A 13,840-nucleotide genomic window follows, 5' to 3' on the forward strand; every position below is an offset into this window, starting at 1 on the left:
ACCAGACCCATCCTGCTGCAGGAGTGTCCCCAGCAGACCGCCAGTGATGTCAGGGAGATACATTTCAAATTAATGGAAATGCGTAATTATGTTTTACACATAATTACGATCTCTTATGCATAACTATTTTTATGATGAAGAGTGAACAAATGTAGTTCTGTGTACAGTTTCCACAAATACAGTCATCAGATGCTACACCACACAGCTCAGAAGGAGCAAGGCTATCTATCTCACTTCAATCTGTTCTCTCTGAAGAAAGAAAACATACATCAGAGCTGGATATTATGTAAATAAAACTGCCACATATGAATTATATACACAGCCAGTGACATCACCAGACATATGCAGATGTTTATCAGCTGAGAATCAGGCCCTGATTTGCACAGAGGAATTTGAAAGTATTCAATGAATGCTGGATTCTGCTGATCATTGCATCTTCCGTAGCTATCCTTATAACTGGGTGTGCAACACATTGAACAGTAAACCTCTTAATATTGTGTAATATTAAATAACTTAATAAATAAATGTATAAACACACACGCAAATCTGTAAACATGTTTCTTGCTAAAAAAAGTGTCTAAACCCCACTCCGCAGATTACATCTTACAAACCACATCTGAAGGAGAGGACAAGCAAACTACATTGTTGAAGAGCATAGGAGTGAGGGGAGGAATTTTGGCCCACAAACCTGAGGCAGAGCTCTGATCCTACAAAAAACACTATGAGATCTTTAATGTCCACAGAGAGATGTTATGATCTCATTTTTGAGCGTTTCCATCTGAAATATCTTCCCCACTGAGCTAGCCACATGGTACTTCATTTATCTTCAAAGTCATGGAAAGCTGAGCCAACTCTACAGGGAGCCAATACACTGATAAACTGAAGGAGGGCTCATGCAAGCCCCTCTTAGAAGAGTTGCCTTCAGGCCACGTGAAGGAAAATCTCAGCTTTTATTTGCAGCCAAAGTGCATGTCTAGCCTTCACCCTATAAAAAGGACTGTAAAAACATAAAGTAAAGTAATCCGTTGCAAAAACTGGAGAGGGAAGAGGTTTATTTATTTAATTTATTTTCACTGAGCTCTAGTCCTGAAGTACTATTGAAAACAGAGATCGCCTCTCCCTACAATTTTAACAGGGTATCACTTCAGTTTTGAAAGGTATTCCAAAGAATTGCCTTTTGTCAAACTAATTCTTCCCCAAAATATCTACATGGGCCTTTCACTTGAGAGAGGAAACAGCACTGGGCAGAAATTAGTTATATATATATGGCCACCTCCAGAAGGCAGGGGGAAAAAAAAAGGCTCACAAAGGTCACTTTCAATGAACTATTCAGTTAAAAGCTTCTGTAATGCAAGAATGTCAAGAAAATACTTTTCTCCTTTGTAACATATTTCCCGAGACCGAGTTATTTCTGTATAGTTAAAAAAGCACCACATCAGGGGATTTTGTTAATTTAGCAGGGGCAGGGGGAAGATTAAGTCTCTCTTTCGTCTTTGTAAACTGTCTCACATCATGCCCCACAGATACACTTCGAAGCTAAAGTGGTTTGTGCTTACTCTGTTGTAGTCGTCAGCTCCTCTGTAACATGAGTGGTCTGAAGGAGGCCTTCACGTTTCTGGAAAGGAAGATGGAGTTAGAAATGAGATGGCATTAGTAAAGAAGAAGCTCATTAGGGGCCCTGCAGCATTCAGCATCTTTCAGAATCCCAGAGGATAAAACTGGATAAAGCGTGCTTGCTAAGTTTTGTAGAGGTAGAGGTGAAACAGCTGGCACAGGAGGGCTCACTCCCAGAACAGTGGCATTTATCAGGCCGACAGCCAAATGGAAGTTTCGGAAATATATATATATATCTGCAGCCAACAAACTCACTAACAATTCTCCACCTGCAACCAGTCAACATCGTGCCTGGAACACAAATTAGAGAGAGTTTGTCAGCCCCATCTTAAATTCCCCAAGGGCGCTCGTTCATGTCACAGTGTCAACCAACAATTTGACACAACTGGCAGCCTGGCTCTAGGGAGAGGTCTGGGGCTGAAATAATGTGGATGGCTGCCCCCAGGCCAGGGCTCCGGTGTGCATGAATAGTATTTCCCTGTTACCAGGTTTTTTCTCCTTGGGATAATTTTCTGCATGAATAAGGATTTTCCTACCCAACAAAAAGTTAGCATGTGGTGAGACTCAGTTTCAAACCAGCTTTATAACAGCCTCCTCAGCTCTGTTAAGACACAGCCCCCTGACACAGGTGGGGTCAAATGTTTCTGAGCCTCTCCAGAGTTTTGGAGACATGGCACGTACATCTCGGAGGCTGGAAGTGCTTTTACCCGAGTCAAAAACTTTCTTAACATCTCTATGGGTCCCTTCCAAAACTATGGGATATAGCCTTATGCCTGAATGGAGGAATGTCTTTCCTCCCTTCTCTGTGCTTAAAAAGCTGACACAAAGAGCTCAAATCTCAGCAGCCATCTAGGAACCAGGTCTGTCAGAATGACTTACGGCAAGGTTAATAAAGCTGCTAGCTCACGTAAGCAGGGAAACCACCCCTTCAGGCACAAGCTCCATACACGTATGCCACCTCAATCATTTTTCACCAGCTGAACCCCAAACAAGAAGTTATTAGGGAGAACAGCTTTGAAGAGAAACACATCCTTCCCCAGAAGCAATCTAAGAAATAAAACCCGAAATCTAAAAACCCGTAAGAAGAACTCCTGCCCCCCCACTCCCTACTCAATGAATGAAGGCAGCGTTGCTTTCTCAAGCCACCACCCAGGGAGCCTGGCTGAAAGCACGGTGGGAGCCGTGGTCTCTCACCACTGCGCTGTTACAGCTCCGCGCCTGAGCTGGATGCCGCCAGCTGGCCATGTCCTCACAGCTCCTCACCTCCCTATCACGCATCCATCTCATCCCGCTCCCCTGAGGGAGCCACGGGAACAGCGCCAGAAGGTTTGGTGAAACAAGCCAGGATGACAGCATGGATGGAAAAATGAGGAAACATCTGACAGGGCAATGTTTTCTTGCATGCAAAACAATGTTGTCTTTATTCCATCCCACCACGTCTCTGCTTTATTAACACAGGTTTCTGGACCTTCCAGGCACCACATACCCCAGGGAGAAGATGCTATAAACTGTGAACAAAAACTCAGTAAGTGGTGACTAGTGAATAATGCCTCCAAACGCCTGATAAGAAAGAGGAATAGATGCCAACGCTGACACCCCGACAGGTGGAAACGGCAGGATTTCTGCATAGCCCCCTCCGAGGCAGCTGAGCATGCTGCTCGCATAGCAAGCCCAGGTCCCTTGGCCTTGCAATCCAAAAGCAAATGTCATTCTTTGATAAAACTTTGATTCCTTGCACCGCTACCACTAGACACATTCATTCTTCATCCTGCCTTGCCTCTGACCTTTCAGTCTACAACTCAGACTACAAGGGAATTACTGTAAAAATACCTCAGATCTCCCAGCAGCATCAAGGTGGAACATGCTACAATTTTAAAAATGAGGATGAGGGAAGCTAAGTGCAAAAGGCAGCAATTCCTGAGCCTTGTAAAAATACCCAACACAGTGAGACTTAAGAACAAATTTTACACTTACTTCTGAGAACATTTTTGTTTTCCTGAATTAGGGTATTCCTTCATCATTCAAGTTTATGTTTCAAATAACAGGTAGTAAAGTCAGCTGGAAGAAAAATCTCAGGATTTTCAGTTCTCACTGGAAGCACTCACTGAAAACACAAATTTTCTCTTCTCCCTGTCCTCACTGAGGAGGGCTGGAACAACAGGCACATGCTGAGTGACACCAGTATTAAAACATGTAGCATCTTAGACTCTTAACTCAGCACTTAGCTCAGGAGCAGCTATCAACAGGATCTTAACTAGAAGACCCACCTAAACCCTTGCTCTGCTAGGACACTTCATGTACAACTTGGACATATATTGTCATGGTAACAAAATTTTCTATTTATTTCACACAAAAACCACCAAGAAAACCAATTTTGGAGGTTGATTTCAAAAAGGTTTGAAAGTAACTAGGTTTCAGGAACTCTGCTCTTGAGAGGGGCTACCTCGTGGTGCCCATTATAAAATAATATAAACAAAAGTGTTTTCTGCTGGGTTAGTCTTGTTGTTGTTCTACGTAATATCGACAGACAGACAGATAGGCAAAGGTTCTTCCTGCCAAGGAAGGTAAAGCAGAAAGTCCTCTCCAAAACACTTGTGGTTTTCTGAGCAAACTAGACAGTGCAGGACCAAAAAACAAAAATGTATTGTTTGGCAGATACAGATCCAGCTACAAATCTTTCTCAGGCTCTAAATTAACTATTTTTAATCTTGGTCTGTCACCTCAAGATGCTAAAGGAATGGAAGTATTTAAGGGAAGGGCAGAATCACCACCAGTCTGTGGAGATCTTGATAAATACTTTCCATGTAGCACAGTGCTGTTATAATATTATCTCATTTTATGGAGCAGGACACTAAAAATTAGAGAAGAAAAAGCCCACAACACTTACACAAGCTAATAAGGTATTCTGCATTGCTCTGAGATGGGCTATGGAAATGCACACAACTTAGCTAAGCAGTAACTTGCTAAACCAGTATGACTCTCTTATTTTCATAGTGTAAGCACAGCCCTTCTGGGCAAGGAGCACCTCATGCATCTGCACAGTGTGAGGACGGCTCAACAAAGTTGATAATGATAATCCTAAGTGCCAAAGTCACCCGTGAAAGTGAGACTTAACTAGTTTTGAAAATTTCAGTGTGGGTGTGTTCTTGCACAATACTCCACAGCATCTTGCAAGGTTTTCTTGATGCGGGGTCAATTCTGCAAAGCTTACAAAGAAGTCACTTAAACTGTTGATTAATCCCCTTAAATGCATATTCAAGCAAGAAGAGGCATTTAAACTAAAACCTTTCAGAGCAGACATCTTATGTTCATTGTGATCTAGTTTGACAGAACCCTAATCATTATCAGAATCTGTAGTAAGAGATCACTTCACAATAAATTGATAATTATAAGAATAATAATCTTCTTAATAATAGTTATCTTACTTGGATTAGAAACAGTATTAACCTCATTACCATTCTTCTATTTGTCATTAGTATAACAAAGGCTACATAAAATCCATTTAGAGAGATCTGTGTTACTGAACCAGCATCTATTTTTAGATGAGAATATGGATGCTGAACCACAAAAATTCAATTTACCAAACTATGAGGCAAAAGTTATTGCTCCAGAAGAAACATGCTTCAGTTCATACTGTGTCTTGCCTTCCATTTAAATAAACAAACCTGAAGAGTTGCAAGCTTTTCCTAGCAGTGGGATAGGGGGGCTGAAACAAGCCTCCTCTTGCACAAGGCCAGCTGAGGCAGGCTCACAGCCAGCAGTTGCCATAACCATCTCCAGGACTCCAGGCTCTAGGTCCAAGAGCAAGAGCTTACAGCCTCTCAGGCTTAAACTCTCATTGTACCATTGCTCTGACACCTTCAGGCACTACCTTGGGGACACAAGAGTTGCTCTTTCTCTTTCTTTCTTTCCCTGTTTCTGTCAGCCTTTATCTCATCCTTTCTTCACCTCAGCCTTGCCTAGTCTCAAGATGCAGGGACTCTCGTGAACCAGATGCTCTCAGTAGGTGTCTTCTCTATATCCCTCCAACAGGAAAAGATGTGAAAATACATTCTGCACAGCCTTCCCTGTGCTACAGAGGTGGAGGGTCCTGAAGCTTGAACTAAGGACAAGGAAAGGGGGCTTTACCTCTTCACCTAAGGTTTTTTTCCTGACTTATCAGTTGCAGAAGACACTTCACTGTACTGGGCAGGAGGAGATTTCTAGCATCAGGGTGTCAGAGGACTGTTGACCACCTTGTATTTACATTTTCCTCCTTACCTTTCCAAGACAGTCAAAAGAAATTTAAGAAGAAATTGGTCTCCTATTTACATTCATGTTACTTTATACCTAACTCACCATTAGTTAAATGAAAGAACTACAGCAGCCTGAAAGCAGTTCAAAATCACCTCTTAAAGATAATACATACATTTATTGTGAGCCAGGGAGTATCCATCAATTACTCACTTACATCACACCCTGTACCCCTAGAGCATTCAGGCAGGCAGCCTGGAAAATCCCATTATTTAAATGTAAAGCAAAATGAGGCTTGCCTAAGCAACCACCTTGCAATCACATCTTGTAAGGCGATCCACATTCGCAAAACAGAATCCAAGATCACTTTTTCTTCTTTATTCTTGAAAGGAAACCTACTACAACCTGACAGCTCTAACAGTAAAGCACTTCCACAGCCTGTTGCCAGCAGCTCAGCCTGCCTTGCAACGACAGCGCTGAGCAACAGCAAACAGTCACGGCATGATCAGAGTGCCAGCTGGAACAGCTCTGCCTGGTGTTTCAACAGCTGTTGACAAAAGCTGGGTTCGCATGCTACAGACTGAACTGCCACAGGAGCTTCAGTTGGGATAGAAGGCAAGATAAAAAGTAAGAGTACATGTGCTCTGACAGTAAAGTCTTTGCAGAGTGAAAGGAAATGGTCAACACCAAGCAGAGAAAGGAATAACTAGAGCAATATCTAGGGCAGGAGGGAAGAAGTCAGGGTTCCTCAGGTCAGATCTCCTCTCCATATCCAAGGAAAGCTAACAAAAACACAAGGCTGTGAAAGAAATTTTGAAAGTCTGTTAGCATGCCAAGGAAAACAACATGTCTAAGTCTGCATAATAAGTCATCGGGGAAAAACAACATCAGTAACAGGCTTCCCAGACTAGGGAGATTCTACATGCTGAAACTCCTTTCTGTGCTGTTCATGTTTCAATGGCTTCTCTACATAAAATGCATGGCAAAACCCATTTACTAAAGTGCCAGAAATTACGGATACAACTCTCTCTTATACAAAAACCCATCACATGTTTTTAGCTTGATATTGCAGTAGGAAATGGTGGTCCCAAACATATTAAAGATATGATGTTCTCGGGATCACATTTGAGCACACCAAAAATGCATTCCCAGGACTGGGACTCACTAAACAACTAGGACAAGAATTTTGTAAATTACAAGAGATCAGGGGACAATGGATGGGAGCAGCCTAGTACTGAAAAATCAGAGTGATAAATAATGATTGTTCTGATCAATTTCTCTCATGAGTTCATACTCACCCGTACAACTACCACTTGTACAGACACATGTTCAGGCAGTCGAATGGGAGCCCGGAAATGCATTGCCAAAGCTACCAGAAGGTGAAGAATGGCAATCAGATTCTTGCCATGGATTGCTGCAGGGAATAAAGAAAATGAAGCAAATAAAAGAATACTGAGGCCTTATTTTAAACAAACAGCTCTAGGAAAAAGGCAGGGAAAAGGCAGTGAAAAATGCCTTTGGTGAACACTGTCTTTTTTCTTTTTATCCTTCTTTTTCTCCATCCCAAATTAACAAGGCCTACAATATAATTTTACAGGTAGCAAAACCTAGATTCAACCCTCCCTTTAAATTACATGCCTAACTTAGGAGTCCAAACACTTCAGCTCCCTCCCTAGTCAATTAAGACAGGCAGACTCAATCACTTGCCTTCCACTGTACCAGAGAATACTGGAAAATTCTTTTAGCAGACTTCCAAAGTGTTAACACAAGCTTTCCTACCTGTAAGGGATGAACCCAACCCCACTACCTAGGTGAAGGGACTTCTCAAATTCCGCTCTCACTTCTGGATTGCAACAGGCCATGCTTGAACAGAGGGCACTTTCTGCTTAGCCTGTCAGAAGCTGCATCCTCCAGCAGGATGCAGGATCCTTTTACCCTCCCTGTGGTGGCCTGAAGGGTTAGACGACCCTCTAGTACTTGAATGACTAACACATTTCTCATGCCTGTGGGGATTCAAATTCAGGAAGCAAACAAAAAACTTTCTAATGAAAGCATATTCTTAAAGGAACAAATTACTTCAATTATCCCATAGTGATGTACATCTGTCCTTAAACAAAGACCACAGGTGGTACCAGCTACAATCCATGCATGGATGTGGTAACACCCTCTACACAATTAAATAAATAACTTTTAAAAACACGCTGCATCACAGAGAATATGATCAACCTATTGATTATCATACCCTCCTTGCCTGCGAAGCTGAGAGAGAAAGCACAACAGAGTCCTTACAGTCAATGTTCCACTTGATTGTCCAGCCATGGGGTCGGAGTAAATCATGAACAGCTTCCAGGACCGTCTGCAACTTTTGTTTCTGACCAATTTCAGATTGCGTCACTTCTGCCACATTCAGTTTACGGTCAGCCAATTTTTCTGTGTTTGAAAAAAAGAATAACAAAAAGAACAGGCAAAATCAGATTAAACAAAGGCCTGGGTGGGAATAACAAGCACAGAGCACTGGTCAGAGCTGGACTCTGCTAGAAATTTTCCAAGAGAATGATTTTCCTCAGAAAGCAAAACAGCTGAAAGCAAACCTTTCATCAAAGTGCATCAATTCCAATAAAATCTGTGACAGAAAACTGCTAAGGTCTGGCAGAGCATGCTCATCAATCAAGTGTCAAAATATAGAACAACTTTCAGACAGGCACCAAGTTAGTAATAATATTTATTGTACTTCCCATTTTCTTGCACTGCTGAAAAGCACTTGGCACAACACAGCCTTCACTGCACAAGGAATCTCCACAGGTTCAATGGACTTTTCTAATAACAAGTTAATTTAGGACAAAAATGGGGAAATATTGTGTGAACATTTACTTCAGCTTGATAAGATTTATTTCAGGTTAGCTGAAGGCATGAATTTAAGCTAGAGCAAACTTTGCCTCCTTGATAAACTATCATGAGTCACAGACTCGTATGACCAACAGATTTGTACTGGCTTAGTGGAACTAATTTAAAGAAAGAAGTAAGTTGGTACAAGCTTGTCATGTTGTTATGACATTGTCACATCATGGTTGATTACTTCCAGAAATGAACTAATGCAGGAAATTTTGTAAAATGCCATTACTATAATTTGAATTATGTTTCTGTAATATAATTATTTGTTGCCAAAGTCATAGACAAGTCATTCTTCTCTTCCTCTGCATTGTGGCCCTTGCCAAAGACACAGGAGCTGAATTTCTCTAAAAAAGAAAAAAAAAGAAGAAAGAGAGCTGAGGAAGGTGGGGTAGAGTCCTCCAGCCACCAGAGCAATGAGAACAGCTGATCTCTTTTCTTCCTCCACCCTGGGGAAAAAAAGGTCAAACTCACTCTGCTGCTGGGACTGGGAGGTCAGGACTGGTTGAACATATTCCAATTATATATTATTATTCCAGTCTTTAAAACAAAAAAACATACTTCACCAAAGCTGTTTTCACAAAATGGGATGGGCTTCACCTCTAAAGATCCTTTCAGAAACATTTCAGAGTTGTCAAAACCTATTATTCCAATAATGGAGATATTTCTGCTCTCAAGTTCCAGAGTATGTTTCTTCTGAACATTTTACCTAGCTGAAGATATATATATATATATCTATTTTTAAAAAAGTGACAGAAATACAGAAGTACATTAGTACCCAAACAGAAGAGACTTGCAGGTCACAAATACTTTGAACATTTTGACTGTTTCTATCAATCTACAGTAGGAAATTTTAATCAATATCCAAATAATATTAATGAGAAAAATGTTATTTAGCCAAGACGTCTCGGAGTCTTTTTTAAACTGACCACCAAAGCATGCAAATATTATTTAAAATTATTTTAGACATTTTTAAAAAAAATTATACTCCAAGATTCATTTTTTGGTCACTTGTTATGGCTCCTATCTATTCTCAGCCCAGGTTAGCTGCCAGTCAGCAAGCAGAAATTTATTCCTTTCACCCTGAAACCATGCATACCAAGCCACCCCAGCCCCTCTATGTGGCACTACTTGTACCTCGATAAAGTTAACTAAAGGAGCTACACCTCAATCAGTCAGACAGCCATTTGGTAATCTCTTACTCCAAACTGCTTCAAAATAAGCCCACTGACAAGCTGTTGTCTTTCATCTTTTTTTTGTGTGTCTGCCTATCAAGACAGATCTTTTTGAAACATCTCTCACACACAAGGAATGATAACTACTACTTGAAGTTTAATGACCCTACTTCATTAGCCTTTACTACAGGCACCAGAAAAGACTTGCACAACAGAGGGCTGACTCAGTTCTGAGGCCTTGAGCATCAGCGCCACCACAAGCACGATGTGCTTTTGCCTCTTGCATCAATAAGACAGCACAAAGATAAATAGATTCAGTAATACAAGTCTTGCTGAAGAAACCAAGACACCAGTGAAGAACAACAGAAGATGGGGGCTGAGTTGTGATAGCTTCAGGTCAGGGGAGAAGCTTTTGCTCTCCAATCAGAGGCCCAACAGGAAAAAAATGGGCGAAAACCAGTCCAGTTAAAGTCTCAGGCTGCAAGATGTACACGCCCACCTTCTCTCCTGTAAGATACGCTAAGTTCAACGGAACTACATACATATGTATGTATGTACAACTAAGCACTTTCTAAATGTCTGCAGGCCTGAAGGTGGAAACCATAACCTCCACAGGGAGCGTAAGAAAGCAGTGATACCTATGAGAAATCGCTACAGTGAAATGCACTACCAACTGCAGAAACAGCAGTGTCTGTATATTAAGAAGTACAACTGTATTCACACAAATACTCCCCAGCTAAAATTAAGTCCACACCCCTGCTCCCCACCATGTCTGAAGGGTCCCAGCTGCAGTCTAACCAAGCAGTGTTAGAAGTACTCTTGTTTTATTCCTGAAGTTATTTTTGAGGCATTTTAATTGAACACAAAGTTAGTTGCTGTTAACCAATTTTAAAAGCTTGTGAATGTTCACCAAAATGCAGCAGACCTGTTATTTAATGGACATATGCAGTAAATTCAGTAAGCAGAATCCCTTAGCACCAGTGGAATTAGCACCACTAGGTCCTCTTGCCCCACTCTGACACATACATCCCACATCCCAGCCCACTCTTGAAAACATGTCATAAGTAAACTGAGAGCAGTCTGACTATCTATCTCCAAGAAACAGTGTGGATTTACAATGGCACTTGAAGCTTCAAGTCTCTTTGTTTGCTAAAAGCACCCCCATAAATCACTGCATCATCATAAGGTTTTCTCCATTGTGCTGCTTCCGTGAACACACACATTGCAAAGATGTAAGGGGGCTGCAAAATCACAATTGCTTAACTGAGTATATTCTCTCATGAATCATTCGCACAAAAGTGCACATGATGAGTATGTGCCTGCTGCCATGCATTCTCTTTTTCTCATTTTCTTCCCCTTAAGTAATTCTATCAGGACCTCAAGAAAGCTCTCAGCCCAAGAGCTTTCAGAAGCAAACTATACAGACAAAACTTTGGACTACATGGCTTCTGCTTTGTTCCTCATTGTAAACACAAATCTCACCTTTTTTCTGCCACATATTTCAGCTGTCTGGACTATACTTAGTCCATGAAACAGATGCCTAGGAATCATCTGGATTTCCTCCCCTTTCAGCAGACAGCCTGAGAAGAACAGATGGAGAAGCTGACACCGTAGCTATCAGTGAAACAAACTCTATCCCTGGTGAGATGGTTGAGTTACTGCACAGACCTGCTGCTGTCTGCAGCTTTGGAAGAGATTAACTTTGGGCCCCTTCCAGACTTTGGGGCCGCCTTCTCTTGTGTGAACTCACCTAGCAGCTTTTGCAGCACCTGCCCATCATAAAGGTCCTCTTCAAGCTGTTTGACGATGATTCTCTCCTCCACCAGCACATCATTAATCCAGTCAATTAGAACCTAGAAGTACAGAAAAAAGGGGGCAAATGTCTAAAAACCACTGAAATATGTTTCTTCCATTCAAGGCAGTAATCAAGAATTTAAAACAGAGCAAGAATAACCATATTTATGTACTTCCAAGTCACATAGAAATAACAGACAAAGAGATGCTTTTGCTGCATTGTTTTTAATTCAGGTCTTACAGCATGGCAATTTTAGTGCCCTCTATTTTTCCACATTAAAATGTCTCCTTATTGCACTAATTCTAAAGCAAGTAGCAACTAGCAGCTCTGCACCAATAACCTCTGCTAGTATCTATGTTCTCCAGGTCCAAAAACTCATGTCTTACCTGTTTTATGTGAACAGCAGACCTGCCAATAGATGACAATAGTCCCACGCTCCCACCATGATCTCTACCCTGAATAGATGTGAGTGGTGTGCCAGAAAGAAGAGCTTCAGAAGGGAAAGAGTGAACATTTATAACAGGAGCTAAACAGACCCACTAGCTAGATCCCAGCCATTAGCAACAGGACAAGGCATTTTATCTTAAGCTATAGCAGGATACAGAAGGATACAAATTAAAATTTTTGTCAAATGGACATGATAACCATTCTACAACATATATAATAGTCCCCATATGCTGACTACTGTAACTATAAAAATCATTCAATCACCTGCAAAACAGGAATGAACATAAAGAACCTTTAAAAAGAAAAGGAACTGAGTTAAGTTTTCCAGGTGCCAAAGATAACAATTACCAAACAGTTACAGGAAAAACAGCCTTGACTGTTTGAAGTTGGCAGTAGTGCTTTCCTCCAATTTATTATTTGGAAAATTAAATTACTTTTGCAAAAATAATATAGTTCTGTGGGAAGAGACGCAATGTTAAATCCTGCTAAATCCTTGATTCTATAAGAGGAGAAGAATATTGCCATAGACATGCAAAATCCATTAACTAGAGCCACCTAAAGCAATGAGCCTCATTTAAAAATTCTGTAGATTTTAATTTGCTTCATATAAAATTGTGGATTCTTTAAATTAACTTTCTGATTAGATCCCATACTTCTGCCTCTTCTCAACAGTCATGATGGCTAAGAGAGTTTTAGGTTTTTAATATACAAGAGATTGTGAAACAAAGGAAAATAAACAAAATTCAGACAGGCTTGCACCAGAGAACACACACCTTGGCCATCCTAGGAAACATGAGCATTTGAATATGTTGGTCACAAGGACATTTAAGTAATTCAGCCTGGCTACTGAGGTTCATTGAATCTACCAACCTCAAGTAAGTTTTGCTAGACTTAGTGTCTACAAAGAAGTTTACAATCCAAACATGAAATACTAATGCTTCATGCACCTCTAATCTGTATCTTTAGTACTTCCAAAGCATGCTGAAAATGTGAGGGCTGAAACTCGGCTCTAAAAATAGTGTAAGTGGCAAATTTTAGCTGGGTGATATGGCAACCAGTCAAGTCATGGAAAGCAAGGCTCGGCATCAATGCTTACATATGTAAATCGCTTTTGCCCTCTAAGCTGCCCAGAGGGATGAAAAATCTCAGTAATAAAAATGACTCCTCTAAAGAGCTTGCTTTCAAAATAAAGTTTTTCTGGTAAGTTATTCACTAGCCGGTATCAGCAACTTGTATCAAAAGCGGTCTTCTCTAGAGCGGGTAAAGGAAAAGCGGAGGTGACATTTGAAGACAGATGTGCATATACAAGGATGTGCTCTGCACCGGTATTATTGCCCCAGTGCTCCCCTGTGACCTTGCAGGAACCTTATCTACCACTTGGGCCATTCCCTCTACCAGATGGCCTCCACTGCGAGGTTACAGCTACCACCAGTGTTCCAACACATGCCACCAAGTTGTTCCACACTCTCACATCCACCTAATGCCTTTTATTGGGAGGAGGATCATAATTTCCCCCTCTCCTTCCCCTGCCTCATGCTCCCCTCCTGCAACACCTTCATGGCTTTCACTGCCAATAAATTGACAACCACACTTCTGCTTTAGCAGCCCAGCCTGCTGGCACGCCAGCTACCCCTGGTACTTGGGGTCCTGGATTGAAAGGGGTATTGCAGCACCGTGCCCTGGCAGG

The 13,840-nt window shown here is 41.3% G+C and overlaps 1 protein-coding gene across 3 annotated transcripts in view; it reads right to left on the reverse strand.

Annotated features, from left to right (window-relative positions):
• The window catches only part of PARVB (parvin beta), a 67,307-nt gene that overhangs the window by 18,449 nt on the left and 35,018 nt on the right, over window positions 1-13,840 (reverse strand). For all 3 annotated transcript variants that reach the window (XM_069806955.1, XM_069806958.1, XM_069806956.1), the window contains exons 4-7: window positions 11,662-11,764; window positions 8,137-8,277; window positions 7,146-7,261; window positions 1,557-1,615 (exon numbers count right to left, since the gene is read on the reverse strand). In XM_069806955.1, coding sequence (XP_069663056.1) covers window positions 1,557-1,615; window positions 7,146-7,261; window positions 8,137-8,277; window positions 11,662-11,764 — 419 coding nt within the window. The remainder of the gene's footprint in view (window positions 1-1,556; window positions 1,616-7,145; window positions 7,262-8,136; window positions 8,278-11,661; window positions 11,765-13,840) is intronic.

Source organism: Haliaeetus albicilla, chromosome 19 (genome assembly GCF_947461875.1).
Source record: "Haliaeetus albicilla chromosome 19, bHalAlb1.1, whole genome shotgun sequence".
In the NCBI taxonomy this organism is placed as follows: Eukaryota; Metazoa; Chordata; class Aves; order Accipitriformes; family Accipitridae; genus Haliaeetus; species Haliaeetus albicilla.